The following is a 19,023-nucleotide window of genomic DNA, read 5'->3' on the forward strand; positions in this document are numbered from 1 at the left end:
TTACCCGTTAGCCGTTACCCGTTACCAGCTCCTGGCCCCATCGCCAGATCCTGTTTCTGTTCTGCCAATCTGAACGAGCAATGCCCCCACTACTAGTATCCTGTCTCTGGCTCTGGCTCTGGCTCTGGCCCTGGCGCTAGTCCTTTGTTTTCCACTTGAACTGGCCATGGATAGATAGATAGATAGATAGATAGATGGATGGATGGCCAGGCGGCTGTGGATTGGATTGGTCTGGTCTGGTGTCCCGTTCAGTTCCGTTCCGTTCTTTTCTGTTATGTTCTGTTCTGTTCTGTTCTGTTCTGTTCGGTTGGCTTCTGGCCTGCTCCGTGTGCTGTGCCAGTCGAGTTGGCTTTTGAATTAGTAAGCGTTTGCCTTTTGACTGCACAACGGCAATGTTTGGGCTTCGTTAGTTTCGTTCTGCCGTTTGCCAGCTCAGTATTGGAGCTTCGGCTTTGGGAGGAGGAATACCTGAATATCTGATTCAAGTGGTGCTGGTGGCAAAGTTGGAGCTAGCACATGTCTCCTGGGCTGCTGCTGGGCCCGCAAGGAGTGCGGTTAATAGAGCGGCAACAGGACAATTAACCAACAAACAATTTGGCATAAATCCAGGCCCAGCAAACTTGGGCTGGAATCTCGAGCAGGTGGGGGGTGGGGGAAATTTCGCAAGCATCCTGCTGGAATGTAATAAAAATCATTCACAGAAAACTCATTCACACACACACGCACACACATAACCTTTTCCCTTCGAGCAGAACAGAATTCTGATGCAGATTTTCTTGGGCAGAAGTGGAGAGCGGGCAGCTGGGGACGTCCTGGCCATACAATGAAGAGTTTACCTTCTTTGTGTATACCTGCCCGCCTGCCCGCCCGCCTGCCTGCCTGCCCGCCTGGCTGCTGCTAGGGAAAGCAAAGTAATTTTAATAACAGACAAAAGCACAAGAAGCGTATGCAAAAATCCATTTCAAATAACTTCTTGTCCAATGCCTGTAGCAGGCAGGCAGGGGGGACGCAGGCTGGGGGGCAGACATGGGGCAGGCCATCCCGACAACCAGCCATTCCGCCAGCCAGCCAGCCAGCCAGCCAGCCAGCCAGATTTTAGACATGCAAATTTTCGTGATTCAAACGGGGCTAAGCCCTAGTCCTGAGATCCGTGTCCCGTGTCCCATGTCCCATGTCCCGAATCCGAATCCGTGAGTCCTGAGTTCTCTGGCTGCTGCCCCCGCAGGCGCGCGCTGCGGCCCTTTCAAGCTCGCTCAGGCAGCGCACGTAGAGAGCGGCTGCCAAAATGAATGACATTTATTGAAATACGTTATATAAAGAATGAAAGAAGGAACGGAACGGAACGGAACGCAACGCACAGAAGCGCAACCAAATGGCTGCGTGAAAGGCCAGGATACACGCTATACAGGAGATGTTTGATGCGAAAGACTCCGGGGGACACACAGGGGGCACAGGCCAGGCCAGAGCCTGAGCCGAAGCCGGAGCCCGGCGGCGCATAAATTGAAACGTTTAGTTCCGGCCAACTGAACAGCTGACAGGCAGAAACACACACAGACAGACACATACGCACTTCTCAACACGGGGGCTGTCAAAATGACAACCACGAAACTGGTAGGGGGAAGCTGGTAGGGGGAAGCTGGGAGCCAGAGTAGGAGCGTGCTCTGCGGCCCAGTCAATCAAATACGCCTACCCTAACGGGTTTACACTCTCTGCTTTCTTCATTTTTTTGTTGTTTTTTTTTTTTTTTTTTGTTTAACAGGCCGAGGATGGGGTACGGACCAAGCAGTGGTACACTCAGATGCAGTACCATGCCCAGGGCATGGGGGCGTGGCGCAAGCGAAGAAACGCCCTGGCCAACATCATGATCAACGGAATGCTGGCCCGCAGCTAGCAGGAGTCCATCCCGTCCGGTCAGGACCCATCCTTCAGCAAACCGCAGCACAGCACAGCACAGCACACACGCGTGAAACCACATTCTGCCGGTGCGACAGATGATGATGGATAACATACACATACACTCCCACACATACACATACATATACGTACGAGTAGGAGTACGATTACGATTACGAACAATAACAATAACAATGGCATAACAATAAAACTGAACAATTGGTTATGCATTTAATAATGTATTTATGCGCTATTAACCAACAAGCAATTTCGTAATTATTTTTTAAGTGATAAACAATTGAATCGAGCACGCATAACGCTAGTTAGTGTCTACATAATACCTATGCCTACATATGCCTACACCTATATCTACATACATACATATACATATATCTACATATATCTATATATCTATGGCTATACGTAAACGTATACTTATACTTATACCTATACACACACACACACACACAATACCAATACCAATACCCTAAATACAATGCAATAAAATAGAATACATTAATTAAACACTTGAAATTGCATAATAATTGAGAGCCTGCCTGGCTGGCTGCATGGCCAAAGGATGGCCAGCCCTTCCCGCTTATCCCATAAATCCTACCTCTGGCTGTCCATTGATTTCACCTGGAACATGGCCCATGGCCCACGGCCCACGGACCAAGGCTGAGACCTGAAAACAGTCTTTGGCTCAGAAATTCACCAATAAATCTTATGACGCTGTATTATTTTTAAATTTGGCCCCAAGATTTATGACCCGAAAGGGAAATTAGATGGAGAATCGCGCACGCACGTCTCCGGTTTTTGCGAGTCGTGGGGAGGGGAGGAGAGCCCGTCCCCAGCCTTGCCAGCCGTAAATATTTGCGGAATATAATACACACATACATACATGTGTGTGTGTGTGTGTGTGTGTGAGTGCGACTGGACGAGTTGATTAAACCATTTTAAATCCCCAGAACTCATATTTGGTCAACAATAAAAACACTCAAATGGTAAGAGGGCCAGGGCCTAGGCCCTTGGCTTTATTGTTTGTTTAATTACACAAACAACTGAGCAGATTATTATGGTTAAACACGAAACGGTAATTGTTATGGCCAGCAATTGCTGCGACAATTGTAATGGTCAAAAACACACACACAAATAAATACGAGTGCCCAGGAGGAGTGCCCTGGAGGAAGGGTCTTCTGTTTGGTTTAAAGCAATGGCCATAACTGTGGTTCCATCGAGTTTATACATACATATGTACATATATCTAATCCCAGGCAGTATTTTGCTAATGGACTTCACATATTTTCATGGCCCACACACACACACATAGTTTTGGGGCTTGCCAAAGAGCCAAAGAGTTCTCTATTAACTCTTCTGTTTATTAGTTTATGGGGCATCATTCGAGTTCCATTTGGTTTCGTACTGCCGCCTATCTGGATCCAATTTCAGGCATACCTCTCGTATGGACAGAGTGTGCACTGCCTCTCTGTATTCTTCACACACACATAGACCTGGATGAGTGAGTGAGTGAGTAAAGGACGAGGGAGCAACAACAACAACAACAACAAAATTGCGGACAGGTTGAAATTAGTTCGGCTACGGCAATGTGAAAATAATTCTCCTTCTTGCCTGCGGCGCATCAAAGCTTTTGATGGCTTCCGTTGTAAATTATACTAATACGCCACGTAAACAAGTTCCAAATCCTTTAAAGCTGCCCCAGCCACAGAGGCAGCAGCAGCAGCGGCAGCGGCAGAGGCAGCAGCGGCAAGAAGGCAGAAGAAGAATAGGGAAAATTGAAAAACCCCCGGCAAAGGCAACAAAACGAAGGAAAATATTGTAGCAAAGGGAAGGCTGAAGCCGAGGCAGAGTCAGAGGCAACATCAACAGCAACAGCCATAGCAAAAACAACACCAACAACAACAACAACGTTAAGGGGAAACTGCATGCTGAGCGCAATTATGCTGGACAAACATTTACCAGTCAGGCAGCAGTTACCATACTGCCATCAGGATGAGGAGGAGCTTCAGCTTCAGCTTCAGCTTCGGCTTCGGCTACGGCTACGGCTTGGAGGTCGGTACTTAGCATGCACCTTGGCACACACCACGACTACTCGCTCTGCCCCTCTGTGTGCGAGTAGTGTACTGATGGCACTACTTTCGGTGTATACTTCGATGCTTGCCAAACACAGACTGAGACTCATCCGAGGAGGCCCCAGCCCCCAGCAGCAGCCCCTGCTCCAGAACCAGCCCCATCCCCAGCCCCAGCACAAGCTGGAGATGTTGACTAGGTCGTGAACGTGTTATAACAATAGGGTGTCACGGTGGTGGGGGGGCCTGGCCTGGGCCTGGGCCTGGGACTGGGAAATGGCTGCCAGGAGAGCGACATCGACTACAGCCGACTAGCTAGCGACTAACACTAACGAGCAGTTAAACAAGCTTAAGATTTGCCGACGCAAATAAAAACAGAGTCAAAGGAGGAGTCGAAGCTGTAGCTGGAGTGGGGGCAAGTGGAGTCTCCCTGCCACTACCACCACCACAAACAGTTTCCCCCTATCTCCAGTGTGGCAGAGAGTGGCATTGTTGGCGGCAGCAAACGGCGGAAGCGAAGCGGAAGTACGGATCGGCGTGCAATAACATAACCAAGGCACGTAGCACAAACACGGTACATTATATTGTATAAGCAGACTTCATTACGGTATTTAAACAGAATATCCACAAATTCTGACATGCCGAATGTACGCTGCGTCATGCACCATGGGGCACCATAGAGTCCAACCCCTTTTCTGCTCTCTGCACCTGCAGTGCCGGCTCTACGGCTGCAAAATATGAATTTGAATAAATGCTCAATATGATTGGGCTGGCCTTCGTCATTAAGAGCTTAACAGCCATATGCTACCCATAATCCGCCTACGGCATTTCGCTCTCGATAGTTTTCGATATCGAATTGAAATGGCACCCACACAACTATCAATATTATTGCAAAACTTGAGGCAACTCGAACAATTTTCGCAGTGAAACTTTCGCATTTCACCCATGGTGCTCGAGGGCGTGCCAGACCCAAACCCAAACCCAAACCCAGCCACAGCCACAGCCACACACAGATGGATGGAGATACCCACATCAAAAGTCAAATTGTGAGCAGTGGAGCAAGTCGAAGTCTAAGTCGAAGTCGAACTATCTGAGGACCGTATGTCCTGCGGTCCGTGGGTCCTTCCGTATGGCTGAGCGCCTTGTAAAAAATGCATCACGTACTGCGAAGGTTGGCGTCTGCTGCCTGATTCCTGGCAATGTGATTAGACCCCAAGCGCCGAGTGCGAGTGCACAAACTTTTCCGCCAACGCCACCGCCACCGCCACCGCCTCCGCACCAGCACCCCCGCAAGCCATCAGTAAGGGAGGAAACCCACAAAACTGAGGGCACCGCCAACAGACAAGATGCTGCCTGGTGCCTCCTGTCCGGGGCAAGGGGATGGCCGGGTTGAGAGTTGAGAGAGGTGAGAGACTGACAGCACAAGTGCGGCATATGCAGCCCCAGGCCAAAAACTACAACTGGGCAATAAAAATTTGTCGCCAGGCCAATAAATGTAGCCGAGTGGCTTACCAAAGCCAAGAAGCCATCTCGGGAGCACCACCACCACCACCACCACCACCACCACCACTGCCGACCCAGCGCGGAAAAACTAACCGAAAAAGCATTTTCATTGCCGTATTTAAAATGCCGCAAAACTTGCTGCAAAAAATGGAGGAACGGAAACAGTCGAAAAACAGGTGACACCACAGGTTGACTCGGGGCGACTCCAGGCTCCAGGCTCCAGGCGCCAGGCACCAGGCACCAGCTACTGGCTCGCTCTGGCCCAAACAGCGCAAACAGATTTGAAGTAATAAAAAATTGAAATTAAAAGTTCCACTTCAGTTGCCCACTTGGCCGGCCACCGCGAATGGCGAATGCCGACTGGCGGATGTCTCTGGCGATGGCGGTGGCAATGGCGGTGGCAATGGCGGTGGCAATGGCAATGGTGGGCAGCGGATGGGGGATGGCAAATGGCGACACAGTTTTCACACGAAATAGGTCGTTAAAATTATGAGCAAATCCGCAGTTTGAGGACACCGAAACCAGCACCGGAGCAACACCCAGTTCTCAGTTCCCAGTGCCGCCAGAGATGCCCACCCACCGTTTGAGTCTCTTATTGGGGTAAGTGATTCTGAATGGCCGGGAATTTGTTTGAACATTATTTATGCCATCTCTAAATAGTTATGATACCATTTCAAAAGGTTTTCTTTATCATAATCTCCGTTTACTTTTCCATTTCGGAGTCAGTTCCTTTGAGATCTCCGACTCTTTGCATCACTGATTCCGCCGGGGTCTTGTGTAAACTTGGCCCACTCTCTGCCGCCCACCTGCCTCTGGCTCTGCCTCTGCCTCCACCCCTACTCCTTCCCGTTGGGCATCCTCGCCAGCTGGCTGCCCAATGAGGTCAATGGGCAGGCATTTCATTTCCATAATTTTCATTATTCCGCGTTTAGTGCAAATCAAACAGATTGTTGTACAGCAAAAAAAACAACAAAAATACCATAAAAAAGAATGAAGAAATTTTAATTGTTTCGCGTCCTTGGTGTCAATTGTGTGCGTGTATGTGAGTGCCAGTCGGTGCCAGTGGGTGGTGGGTTCTTCTGCGTGGGTTGGAGTCTAATCAAAATTGCTGTGCACACACATTCAGCATATTTCACACATCGTAGCCGAGCGAAAGGGAGAGCCAGCGAGCGAGCAAGGGCCCATAAGAATAATGTGCGACACGTTCGAGCATAAACCGAATTAAGTATACGCCGCATTTGCCAGCCAGTCGGCAGAGTCAAAAGCACTGCTAGCCCGTGGCAGTGGCAGTGGCAGTGGCAGTAGCAGTGGCATATCCAGAAACATAGCCGAATCTGGCAAAGTCGGTGCTGGTGTCAGAGTCCGCAGTGGACGCATAGCCGCAAAAACCAGCCACACAGCCACACGCCCGCACCCGCCCCCGATCCTGTCCGTCCGTCCGTCCGCACATAAACACACTTACACCAAGTCGCATCTTTATGCGTTGTAGCCCGCTCGAAAGTGGCAAGCAAACACACACACACACGCACACACACCCCGTCGGTGGCTCCTCATGCAGCATGTGCTAAATATGTATGAAAAGTAAAAAGAAAAAAAATAAAAGGCGCAAAAGGAGCAAAAGGAGAGTGTGGCTGAAAGTTTGTGCGCACGCCGTGGAAAGGCCAACGTCTAAGTGAATTTGCCATAGTCAAATTTTGGTGCGGCTGCCTTGCCATTGCCTTAGGTCAGGCACGGATCCCACTCTGCCACTCCATCCGGGATCCTGGGGCAGAAGTGCGATAGTATCCCAGTATGCCCCAGCCGGTGGGGGCTGCGTGCGAGCTGCATGAAATTTGCATTAATTTGCGTGGCCGGCTCATTCAAACAATTTAACTCCGGCACACAATAAAACCCCAATGCCGAATTATTAAAAATTTCAAATAAATCACAAATTTGACCAACTTGCAGCATGTGGCAGTAGATGGGCGGCACGGCAGCAGATGCCGGTGACCGTCGCGCAATCATGCCGAACCCTGTCCCGAATCCCCGAATAACCGAATCACCGAATCACGACCGAGTTCAGTGTGTCAAGCGTCTTCGGGTTTTAGGTGAAGAGAGTTTTGCTGACTAAAGAGCGCGCTTGAGTGAGAATTCTGCTGAGTAAAGAGCGCGCTTGAGCACTCAAAAGCACTCAGCGGAATTCGAGAGAACGCGGAAAGCCGGCTCGAGTGGGTGGGTGGGCTGTGACAGCGGCAGCGGCATTCCAACATGCAGCGGATAAAAGGAAAGCTCCCTCGAGGTGAATTCAAAAGCTCAACAGCGAAGCAAAGCACCAGCAACGAAAGCTTGTTATGTAGAGAAAGCCATGTAGATATCGGGGAGAAATGACAAAATGTAGAGCCAGAGAATTGCCGTGCAAGTGCATTCACACATGTACAGGGGTACGATTAGGTCTCCTCATGAACATGGGGAGCATCGATGGATGGACCTTTCTATAGAAACATACTCGTCGGAATCCCATTCCTGTGCGATCACAGAAAGAGCGCTGGTCATAAACTAATAAATTAACGAAGAAAAATTATCCTTTGCATAGAATATTAATAGGGGGGTCTTCGGGTCTTCTACCCTTAAGAGACCAAAATGTTAGTATATCAGTTGGTTTATTTTATGAATACAATCAGTACTCAGAGAACTCCTAGCTGAATACTTATTTGCTGGAAACCAGTTGATATATAAAAACAGCACAAGGATCGCCCTACAACCGGCCGTACAATAATAGGCCCAAAAAAGCCACAGCAGGAAAAAAAACGTAGAACTGGCGTTTGACTGCTCATCCGCTGATGTCTGCTTAAGATTCCCATTATTCCCATTTGGAGAAAAAAATTACTTGTTTCGGGCCGCCAGGCTCAGTTAGGAGAGTATCCAGCATTTGGAAAAGACGTTAGAACTAAACCCTATTCTGGGAGACTGCTTAAACTAACAGCTCGTATTATCAAAGCTTGATTTAAGCTGCTTTGGCCTGAATTATCTTGATTCAATTAAAATATATTGCTGTTCCTGCTGACCTTCTCTCATACCAAAAAACGACACTTTAGCGGCAATTGGTCATCGGCCCCTGGGCTCCTGGGCCCTCTGTCTCAATCCTGGAGAACGCCTTGCTAGGCCTCCAGCGGGACGCTGCTAAGATGTTTGCTTAGCTGGCGAAAGACTTTAAACTTAAGGGAATTTGCATACATTAGGGGTGTTTTGTTGTTTTGTTGGCGAAAGGCAATTCAAATCCTTTTACTTCCGCTTTAGGCAGCAACAGCAGCGGCAGCGGCAGTGGGAAGGGGAGGTGAAGGACAGATGTGGCTGATAGCTGGATTCCCATTCACACGACCCCCCCAAAAAAAGCTCCCCACCACACCCCTTGTGTATTTAACGGTGACGCGTGCGTAGCGTATAAAGAAAAATATGATTACATATTGTTGTGTATTGTATGGGGAATGGAAAAGGGTTGACACTTTTTGTCGCCGACGCCGCCCATGCCGCCGATGCCGCCGCCGCCGTGTGCCGCAAAAGCAGAGCCGCACCACTTTGAGGCAATCAGCGCCGGTCCCCAGACATCGCACAAACAAGCAACAACAGTGGCAAGCAAGGCAAACAACCGAACCGATGGGGCAGGCAGCAACAACAGCCGCTGAAATGGCGGCATTCAATTTTTAATATTTGCCTTGCAAATTTTCTATAAAATGCAGTTGTAGTCTACACGCCACCCTCTACGCCACTTTCCCCCTGGCTATCTATGGGTGTGGGTGTGGGTGTGGGTGTGGGTATGGGGATGGCCATTCATTCCCACGGATGGGAGCCGACACCGATGACAGGCACACTATCGGGCAGGAGCAGCAGCACGAGTAGAGTGGGTGGAGCAACAGAGCCCAAAACTGGCAACAGGAAGCAGCCAACAGGCAGCAGCCAGCAGCCAGCAGCCAGCGCCGGGGAAAAGTGGAAAAGTGAATGGAGCATGGCAATGTCAACACATGGAAATGGCAAGGACAGCGGCAAAAAAAGGGGAATAGGAACAACTACTCGTATAAAAGCGGAATGATATTGCCAACGAAAACTACATGGCAGGCAGCGGGAGGAACCCCAGGAGGAGTTCCAGTGATTCCAGCCAGACCTGGGAGGGCCGACGGCACGAGACTTGGAGCTGGGGCGGGGGCGGGGACTGCGACTTGGGTTGGGGCTAGGGCTGAGCGGAAGCAATAAATTGGTTAGGTAAAAAGCTTGTCGCAAACGCAGACACCGGTAAAAAGCGGCACGCGAGACCGAGACAGGGCCGTAATTTGTGCACGACTAGCCAGGACAAGGACAGGACAGGAGTTCCTGTAGGAGATAACGGATGGTGGGTGCTTCGGGGAGCCTAGGGATGGTTTATTTGCGCATGAGGTTGGGAATTAATAGTAAATGGCGGCAATGCAAATCCATAATTGACTTTAAATTTGTTTTGTCAGAGTGGGAGGGGCAAAATTTATAAGGAAATCATTTTTGGAAAGGAGGAAGTACTCAGTCTCGTCTGAGTAGGATACGGATATGTAGGAGGAACCGGCGTGCCTTTATTTGCGACTCCTACACTCTACCAGCAATCCTCCACAAAATCCTTTAAGCTTTAGCTTCAATAACTACTTTAGCATCCCCACTGAGGCAATGATCAGTCGTGATGCACCTTTTTGATGGCCACACTGGTAATCTCTGCCTCTTTGAGCTCCTCGTCGGTGGTCTTGTTGTAGATGTGCTTCAAGTACAGATTGAAATAGTCAGTATAGTTCATCGGAGTGGAGATGCGATGCTTGCGGACCGGGAGACGTGGCGACAGGGACAGCATGCTGGCCCACTGTCCGTCGCAGAGATCGTCGTAGCGCAGCAGACCCACCTCGTGGCCCCCCAAATCGCCGGGGCCGCGACACATGGGCTGCTGTCCGTCCCAGAGTTTCAGCACGAACTCGCGTATCCAGCGGGCCAGGTACAGGGCACGGCAGTCGCAGTGCCACGGATTCTTATCCAATTTGACGGCCACCAGCTTGTCCAGACCATGGAGGGCCCCCGAGGGCAGGAACATCAGCTTGTTGGAGTCAATGCGCCTGGGGGAGGGACAACGGCAGAGGGATGTCTGTTAACATTTGATGCATGTATGCATGTATGAGATGGAGGAACTCACAGCTTTTCCAGCTGTGTGAGCGGCTCAAAGGCCCTGGCGTCGAAGTACTTCAGGATGTTATTGTTCAGCATGAGAATCTTCAGGCTGCCGAGTCCCCGGAAATCGTCTTCCTCCAGGGTGGTGAGGTTGTTGGAGAAGAGCGTCAGCCTGGTGAGCGCACTGACATGCAGGAAGAGATCTGCGGGGATGCTGGACATTGAGTTCTGGCCCAGGAGCAGTTCATTCAGATGTTTCAGCCCCACAAATGCCTGACCATCGATCTATGGAACAGTTGAGCAATAATTCGTTGCTCGAACACTGAATGGATCTGATCTGAATTACATGACTTATCCGGTTCATTGTTAGGTCCAGGGTCACCAGATTGAAAAGGTTATTGAATATGGTGCCCGAAATCGATGAGATCCGATTGTTGTGCAGCATCAGGATGCGCAGGCTCTTCAAGCCCGCAAAGAAGTCATCGTCTATCTTGGCTGTAGATGAAATCACATTGGACAATGGATACCACTCTGATTTGGCTGTCTTACCAATTTGATTCCAGCCAAAATCCAGAGTTTTCAACTTTTCCAAAGAGCGAACACTGCCGGAGCCAAGCCTTTCGATCTTGTTCCGCGACATATCCAGCTCCTCCAGCTCCAGTTGGTCGCGCAACAGGTTGGGGGGAAAGTTCTTGATTTGATTGTCGCACATATTGATCACGGTGAGCCGTTGGGCGTGGAAAAAGATCGACTCGGGCAGCAGTCCGATCTCGTTCTTGCTCAGATCGAGAATATTCAGATTGCGCAGCTTCCAAAAAGTGCGCGGATCAATGTCCTCCAGTTGGTTGTTCTGAATGCGCCTATGAAGCGGATAGACAACGGGTACGTGTACGAGTACGGGAACAGAGAGGAGCCGCAGTTCACTTACAAATGCAGCAGGCTATCCAGATCCTGGAACAAGTCAAAGGGTAAGAAGTCCAGCACGTTGTTCGATATATCCAACTCCTTCAGCAACGTCAGTCCTCGAAATGTGTCCTTGTGCAGGGTGGAGAGGATGTTCCGAGACAGATCACTGGTGAGTAGAGAATCATCAATCAATATAGCCTCAAAGTATCCGAATTCTACCTACATGGATACCATATTCATGGGTATAACCTGGGTGACGGGCACCGACTTCAGGTTCGTGTTCCAGCAGGTGAAACTCTTCGTATCCGGATTGCAGCGACACACGCCGGAGGTGCAGTGGTTCCACTCGATCTGGCTGCCGCTGGACAGGTGCCAGATGGGCTGCTCCACGGACCGCAGACGACTCTCGATCTGGCGCACCCGCTTCACCAGGTCAAAGTTTGCCAAGTGGGTCATGGCGTTGATCTCGTCGCTGTTCGCGTCCCCATTGCCATGGACATCCATCTTCGGCTTTGGCGGCCTCTGATCTCTGGCTGGAGATTGGGTGCCATTCGGCATGGAGTTGATGAGCATCAGCAGCTGGGAGACAATACCCAGCGACTCGCAGGCGTTAAGCGTGCAGTTCCGGGTGTCGGAGGAGATCAGCGGCAGCAGATACCTCTGCCGGAACTCATCCAGGCTCTGGGTGGGCGGATCCCTACTCTGCGGCTGACCGGGTAGCACTTCAGCCGTGCACAGCAATAGGATGATGCTCACTAATTCCAGGACTGCCAGCGACATGCCGTTAACGGGTACTCGCAGCGTTGTGGGGCGATTGCACCGATTGGCGGCCCTATTTATAGTCCACTTCATTTCGCACATAATTTGCATCATTTACGAAAATTTCCATTTACAGCAATTACCTTAAGTAGTCCAGAGCGCCACATGGGGGCCACCAAGCTGCAGCGTATCTTACGGTCGCTGTAGCTGCACCGGATAGAGTATTGCGGCGGACCCGAAGCCGGTAAGAAACTGAAAGCCTCTGCGTGATCCAATTATGCATGTTTGAACGCTGAACCATCAATGGAGGCATCTGCAGTCAGTCCCCGCAATGGGAATACCAGCTGGAGAGCTCGGAGAGAAGATTCTCGTCTTAGATTGACGCCTCTCATATACTGTGTTGTGATTAGCCAAACACTTTGCTTTTTGTCTTTGTATCCGAGGTTGGAGTCGGTAATTTCAGTGCTGATGGATGAATGCAAACTCGACAGTCTGATCATCACGATACTGCAAAAGTAAGTCCTTCGCCGAGCCTACTTTTACCTGTGCCAATAACTAAAATTCCCCTATTTTTCAGTGCGATGTCCTATGATATACTTTATATTATTATTATATATATCCACATAATTATATTATTTATTAACTTAAATACAAATAAAAATAAAATAAATGGGCTTTGCCAAATGATGGAGGACTTTGGGGAAAGTAAGTATGTATGACGTGGAAAAATATCCTTGATCCGTGCTCCCCCGATCAAAAGCAGCCGTGGCACTCCCAAATTAGACTAGATATAGCGGAGTTATACCGACTATTGTCTTGTTGTCCTTAAAGGTCTCCATACGATCGGGGACATTCTCCTGATTACGAGGATTTTTTAAACAATTATGGCCGACTTTCAGACAGAAGCTTCCTAGGGCCCACAAATAACGGATAAAGCTTAATCTGTTTTCCGGAGAAAATGTCCTTCATCCTTCGCAAGGACACCATAAAATGAAGGATGTTTCCCCGATTGCATGAAGCAAGAGCACGCCCAGATTGGCCCACAAAGAAAACAGAAAACAGCTGGCGATTAAAGGGTCCTTGCTCAAGGACCAAGGAGTTTCTTTCGATCACAGAAAGCCGTCGCACGCCAGGATCGGCCTACAAATAACGGCGAAAAGAAGAAAACAAAATTGGTTTGTGGTTGCCAATGAGTGGTTTAGACCTTCCGCAAACTAAATTTTTGTTGCACACTTTTAGTTACAAAGAAAACTTCAATTTTAAAGCATAGCATACTTTTGGGGTTGACCGAAAGCGAAGTTGCTTTCTACTGATTTCTGTTTGCCTGGTATCCCAGCTCAGAATTTCTCATTTTCTGCCAGTTGACGTCAGACTCAATTAAAAATTTTTCGTTGGTCATTTCTCGGCTTTTTATGGGCCGATTGATGAAGGACCAACTCTCCCAGGATCGTGTGGACCCAGCCTGTCGATTGGAATCAAAATCTCGACCACGAAAATGAGGCCGATTTTTGGCAAATTGGATTGTGCAAATCCAAACCTTCGGAAGGCTATATCTCAGCTAAATAGGGCCAGATCGGCGAAGGACCTAGTCTCCCAGGATCGTGGGGATCCAGCCTGTCGATTGGCACCAAAATCTCGACCACGAAAATGAGGCCGATTTTTGGCAAATTGGATGATGTAACCATCATGATTTTTGGCGAAAATCGTGAAGGAATGGATGTCCTTTTTTCTGGTGCCAATCGGTTGGCAGGACTCTCCGCATCACGAAATGACATGCCACGCCTCGATCGGCTGCCGCTTAACAGAGATATAGCTTACAGAAGAAAACCAGTATTTGCATGGTGTGCAAATCCAAACCTTCGGAAGGCTATATCTCAGCTAAATAGGGCCAGATCGGCGAAGGACCTAGTCTCCCAGGATCGTGGGGATCCAGCCTGTCGATTGGCACCAAAATCTCGACCACGAAAATGAGGCCGATTTTTGGCAAATTGGATGATGTAACCATCATGATTTTTGGCGAAAATCGTGATGGAATGGATGTCCTCTTTTCTGGTGCCAATCGGTTGGCAGGACTCTCCGCATCACGAAATGACATGCCACGCCTCGATCGGCTGCCGTATAGCTGAGATATAGCTTACAGAAGAAAACCAGTATTTGCATTGGTGTGCAAATCCAAACCTTCGGAAGGCTATATCTTAGCTAAACGGGGCCAGATCGGCGAAGGACCTTGTCTCCCAGGATCGTGGGGATCCAGCCTGTCGATTGGCACCAAAATCTCGACCACGAAAATGAGGCCGATTTTTGGCAAATTGGATGATGTAACCATCATGATTTTTGGCGAAAATCGTGAAGGAATGGATGTCCTTTTTTCTGGTGCCAATCGGTTGGCAGGACTCTCCGCATCACGAAATGACATGCCACGCCTCGATCGGCTGCCGCTTAACAGAGATATAGCTTACAGAAGAAAACCAGTATTTGCATGGTGTGCAAATCCAAACCTTCGGAAGGCTATATCTCAGCTAAACGGGGCCAGATCGACGAAGGACCTAGTCTCTCAGGATCGTGGGGATCCAGCCTGTCGATTGGCACCAAAATCTCGACCACGAAAATGAGGCCGATTTTTGGCAAATTGGATGATGTAACCATCATGATTTTTGGCGAAAATCGTGATGGAATGGATGTCCTCTTTTCTGGTGCCAATCGGTTGGCAGGACTCTCCGCATCACGAAATGACATGCCACGCCTCGATCGGCTGCCGTATAGCTGAGATATAGCTTACAGAAGAAAACCAGTATTTGCATTGGTGTGCAAATCCAAACCTTCGGAAGGCTATATCTTAGCTAAACGGGGCCAGATCGGCGAAGGACCTTGTCTCCCAGGATCGTGGGGATCCAGCCTGTCGATTGGCACCAAAATCTCGACCACGAAAATGAGGCCGATTTTTGGCAAATTGGATGATGTAACCATCATGAATTTTGGCGAAAATCGTGAAGGAGTGGATGTCCTTTTTTCTGGTGCCAATCGGTTGGCAGGACTCTCCGCATCACGAAATGACATGCCACGCCTCGATCGGCTGCCGCTTAACAGAGATATAGCTTACAGAAGAAAACCAGTATTTGCATGGTGTGCAAATCCAAACCTTCGGAAGGCTATATCTCAGCTAAATAGGGCCAGATCGGCGAAGGACCTAGTCTCCCAGGATCGTGGGGATCCAGCCTGTCGATTGGCACCAAAATCTCGACCACGAAAATGAGGCCGATTTTTGGCAAATTGGATGATGTAACCATCATGATTTTTGGCGAAAATCGTGATGGAATGGATGTCCTCTTTTCTGGTGCCAATCGGTTGGCAGGACTCTCCGCATCACGAAATGACATGCCACGCCTCGATCGGCTGCCGTATAGCTGAGATATAGCTTACAGAAGAAAACCAGTATTTGCATTGGTGTGCAAATCCAAACCTTCGGAAGGCTATATCTTAGCTAAACGGGGCCAGATCGGCGAAGGACCTTGTCTCCCAGGATCGTGGGGATCCAGCCTGTCGATTGGCACCAAAATCTCGACCACGAAAATGAGGCCGATTTTTGGCAAATTGGATGATGTAACCATCATGATTTTTGGCGAAAATCGTGAAGGAATGGATGTCCTTTTTTCTGGTGCCAATCTGTTGGCAGGACTCTCCCGGTCACGAAATGACATGCCACGCCCCGATCGGCTGCCGTATGGCAGAGATATATCTTGTAGAAAAAACCAGTATTTGAGTGATGTGCAAATCCAAATCTTCGGCAGGCTATATCTCAGGGAAATAGGGCCAGATCGGCGAAGGACCTACCTTCCCAGGACCGTGGGGATCCAGCCTGTCGATTGGCACCAAAATCTCGACCACGAAAATGAGGCCGATTTTTGGCAAATTGGATGATGTAACCATCATGATTTTTGGCGAAAATCGTGATGGAATGGATGTCCTTTTTTCTGGTGCCAATCTGTTGGCAGGACTCTCCCGGTCACGAAATGACATGCCACGCCCTGATCGGCTGCCGTTTAGCAGAGATATAGCTTGCAGAAAAAACCAGTATTTGCATGATGTGCAAATCCAACCTTCGGAAGGCTATATCTCAGCTAAATGGGGCCAGATCGGCGAAGGACATAGTCTCCCAGAATGGTGGGGTTCCAGCCTGTCGATTGGCACCAAAATCTCGACCACGAAAATGAGGCCGATTTTTGGCGAAAATCGTGATGGAATGGATGTCCTTTTTTCTGGTGCCAATCTGTTGGCAGGACTCTCCCGGTCACGAAATGACATGCCACGCCCTGATCGGCTGCCGTTTAGCAGAGATATAGCTTGCAGAAAAAACCAGTATTTGCATGATGTGCAAATCCAACCTTCGGAAGGCTATATCTCAGCTAAATGGGGCCAGATCGGCGAAGGACATAGTCTCCCAGAATGGTGGGGTTCCAGCCTGTCGATTGGCACCAAAATCTCGACCACGAAAATGAGGCCGATTTTTGGCAAATTGGATGATGTAACCATCATGATTTTTGGCGAAAATCGTGATGGAATGGATGTCCTTTTTTCTGGTGCCAATCTGTTGGCAGGACTCTCCCGGTCACGAAATGACATGCCACGCCCCGATCGGCTGCCGTATGGCAGAGATATATCTTGTAGAAAAAACCAGTATTTGAGTGATGTGCAAATCCAAATCTTCGGCAGGCTATATCTCAGGGAAATAGGGCCAGATCGGCGAAGGACCTACCTTCCCAGGACCGTGGGGATCCAGCCTGTCGATTGGCACCAAAATCTCGACCACGAAAATGAGGCCGATTTTTGGCAAATTGGATGATGTAACCATCATGATTTTTGGCGAAAATCGTGATGGAATGGATGTCCTCTTTTCTGGTGCCAATCGGTTGGCAGGACTCTCCGCATCACGAAATGACATGCCACGCCTCGATCGGCTGCCGTATAGCTGAGATATAGCTTACAGAAGAAAACCAGTATTTGCATTGGTGTGCAAATCCAAACCTTCGGAAGGCTATATCTTAGCTAAACGGGGCCAGATCGGCGAAGGACCTTGTCTCCCAGGATCGTGGGGATCCAGCCTGTCGATTGGCACCAAAATCTCGACCACGAAAATGAGGCCGATTTTTGGCAAATTGGATGATGTAACCATCATGATTTTTGGCGAAAATCGTGATGGAATGGATGTCCTTTTTTCTGGTGCCAATCGGTTGGCAGGACTCTCCGCATCACGAAATGACATGCCACGCCTCGATCGGCTGCCGCTTAACAGAGATATAGCTTACAGAAGAAAACCAGTATTTGCATGGTGTGCAAATCCAAACCTTCGGAAGGCTATATCTCAGCTAAATAGGGCCAGATCGGCGAAGGACCTAGTCTCCCAGGATCGTGGGGATCCAGCCTGTCGATTGGCACCAAAATCTCGACCACGAAAATGAGGCCGATTTTTGGCAAATTGGATGATGTAACCATCATGATTTTTGGCGAAAATCGTGATGGAATGGATGTCCTCTTTTCTGGTGCCAATCGGTTGGCAGGACTCTCCGCATCACGAAATGACATGCCACGCCTCGATCGGCTGCCGTATAGCTGAGATATAGCTTACAGAAGAAAACCAGTATTTGCATGGTGTGCAAATCCAAACCTTCGGAAGGCTATATCTCAGCTAAATAGGGCCAGATCGGCGAAGGACCTAGTCTCCCAGGATCGTGGGGATCCAGCCTGTCGATTGGCACCAAAATCTCGACCACGAAAATGAGGCCGATTTTTGGCAAATTGGATGATGTAACCATCATGAATTTTGGCGAAAATCGTGAAGGAGTGGATGTCCTTTTTTCTGGTGCCAATCGGTTGGCAGGACTCTCCGCATCACGAAATGACATGCCACGCCTCGATCGGCTGCCGCTTAACAGAGATATAGCTTACAGAAGAAAACCAGTATTTGCATGGTGTGCAAATCCAAACCTTCGGAAGGCTATATCTCAGCTAAATAGGGCCAGATCGGCGAAGGACCTAGTCTCCCAGGATCGTGGGGATCCAGCCTGTCGATTGGCACCAAAATCTCGACCACGAAAATGAGGCCGATTTTTGGCAAATTGGATGATGTAACCATCATGATTTTTGGCGAAAATCGTGATGGAATGGATGTCCTCTTTTCTGGTGCCAATCGGTTGGCAGGACTCTCCGCATCACGAAATGACATGCCACGCCTCGATCGGCTGCCGTATAGCTGAGATATAGCTTACAGAAGAAAACCAGTATTTGCATTGGTGTGCAAATCCAAACCTTCGGAAGGCTATATCTTAGCTAAACGGGGCCAGATCGGCGAAGGACCTTGTCTCCCAGGATCGTGGGGATCCAGCCTGTCGATTGGCACCAAAATCTCGACCACGAAAATGAGGCCGATTTTTGGCAAATTGGATGATGTAACCATCATGAATTTTGGCGAAAATCGTGAAGGAGTGGATGTCCTTTTTTCTGGTGCCAATCGGTTGGCAGGACTCTCCCGGTCACGAAATGACATGCCACGCCTCGATCGGCCCATAAATAGCTGAGATATAGCCAATTAAAATTTCCAAAATAAATCTAACGTCAAATGGCCGAAATTGACAAATTTCAGACCGATTTACCAGGCGAACAGAAATCAGCAGAAAGCAACTTCGTTTAGTACACCCCCAAAAGTATGCACCAAAAAATTTAATTTGAT

The 19,023-nt window shown here is 49.1% G+C and overlaps 2 protein-coding genes across 3 annotated transcripts in view; one reads left to right on the forward strand and one right to left on the reverse strand.

The window, feature by feature from the left end:
* LOC6599687 overlaps positions 1–2,261 on the forward strand; it is a 36,507-nt gene extending 34,246 nt beyond the window's left edge. The window contains exon 7 of the mRNA XM_026991608.1: positions 1,760–2,261. Coding sequence (XP_026847409.1) covers positions 1,760–1,891 — 132 coding nt within the window. The 3' untranslated portion in view covers positions 1,892–2,261. The remainder of the gene's footprint in view (positions 1–1,759) is intronic.
* A 7,667-nt stretch (positions 2,262–9,928) lies between these two features.
* Positions 9,929–12,324, reverse strand: LOC6599686 (platelet glycoprotein V). Of its 2 annotated transcripts, XM_026991517.1 has the most exons (7): positions 11,764–12,324; positions 11,563–11,706; positions 11,184–11,494; positions 10,981–11,129; positions 10,660–10,919; positions 10,300–10,582; positions 9,929–10,236 (listed from the first exon to the last, which is right to left on the reverse strand). In XM_026991517.1, the coding sequence occupies exons 1-7, from the start codon at positions 12,318–12,320 to the stop codon at positions 10,153–10,155; spliced, it is 1,788 nt and encodes a 595-aa protein (XP_026847318.1). In that variant the 5' UTR covers positions 12,321–12,324; the 3' UTR covers positions 9,929–10,152. The 2 variants fall into 2 exon arrangements, with proteins under 2 accessions (XP_026847318.1, XP_002024789.2); XM_002024753.2 differs by having other exon boundaries at positions 9,929–10,582.
* Positions 12,325–19,023: the final 6,699 nt, after the last annotated feature.

The sequence above is a fragment of the Drosophila persimilis genome, unplaced genomic scaffold (assembly GCF_003286085.1).
Source record: "Drosophila persimilis strain 14011-0111.01,24,50 unplaced genomic scaffold, DperRS2 tig00000676-arrow-arrow-pilon, whole genome shotgun sequence".
In the NCBI taxonomy this organism is placed as follows: domain Eukaryota; kingdom Metazoa; phylum Arthropoda; class Insecta; order Diptera; family Drosophilidae; genus Drosophila; species Drosophila persimilis.

What these genes read in the sequence shown, in the direction of transcription:
- LOC6599686 (XM_002024753.2), bottom strand. Translation starts at nt 12,320, where the DNA reads ATGTCGCTGGCAGTCCTGGAATTAGTGAGCATCATCCTATTGCTGTGC. An exon ending in CTGGATAGCCTGCTGCATTT is followed by an intron (nt 11,495 to 11,562) that starts GTAAGTGAACTG and finishes TCCGCTTCATAG; the next exon opens with GCGCATTCAGAACAACCAAC. An exon ending in CAATGAACCGGATAAGTCAT is followed by an intron (nt 10,920 to 10,980) that starts GTAATTCAGATC and finishes ACTGTTCCATAG; the next exon opens with ATCGATGGTCAGGCATTTGT.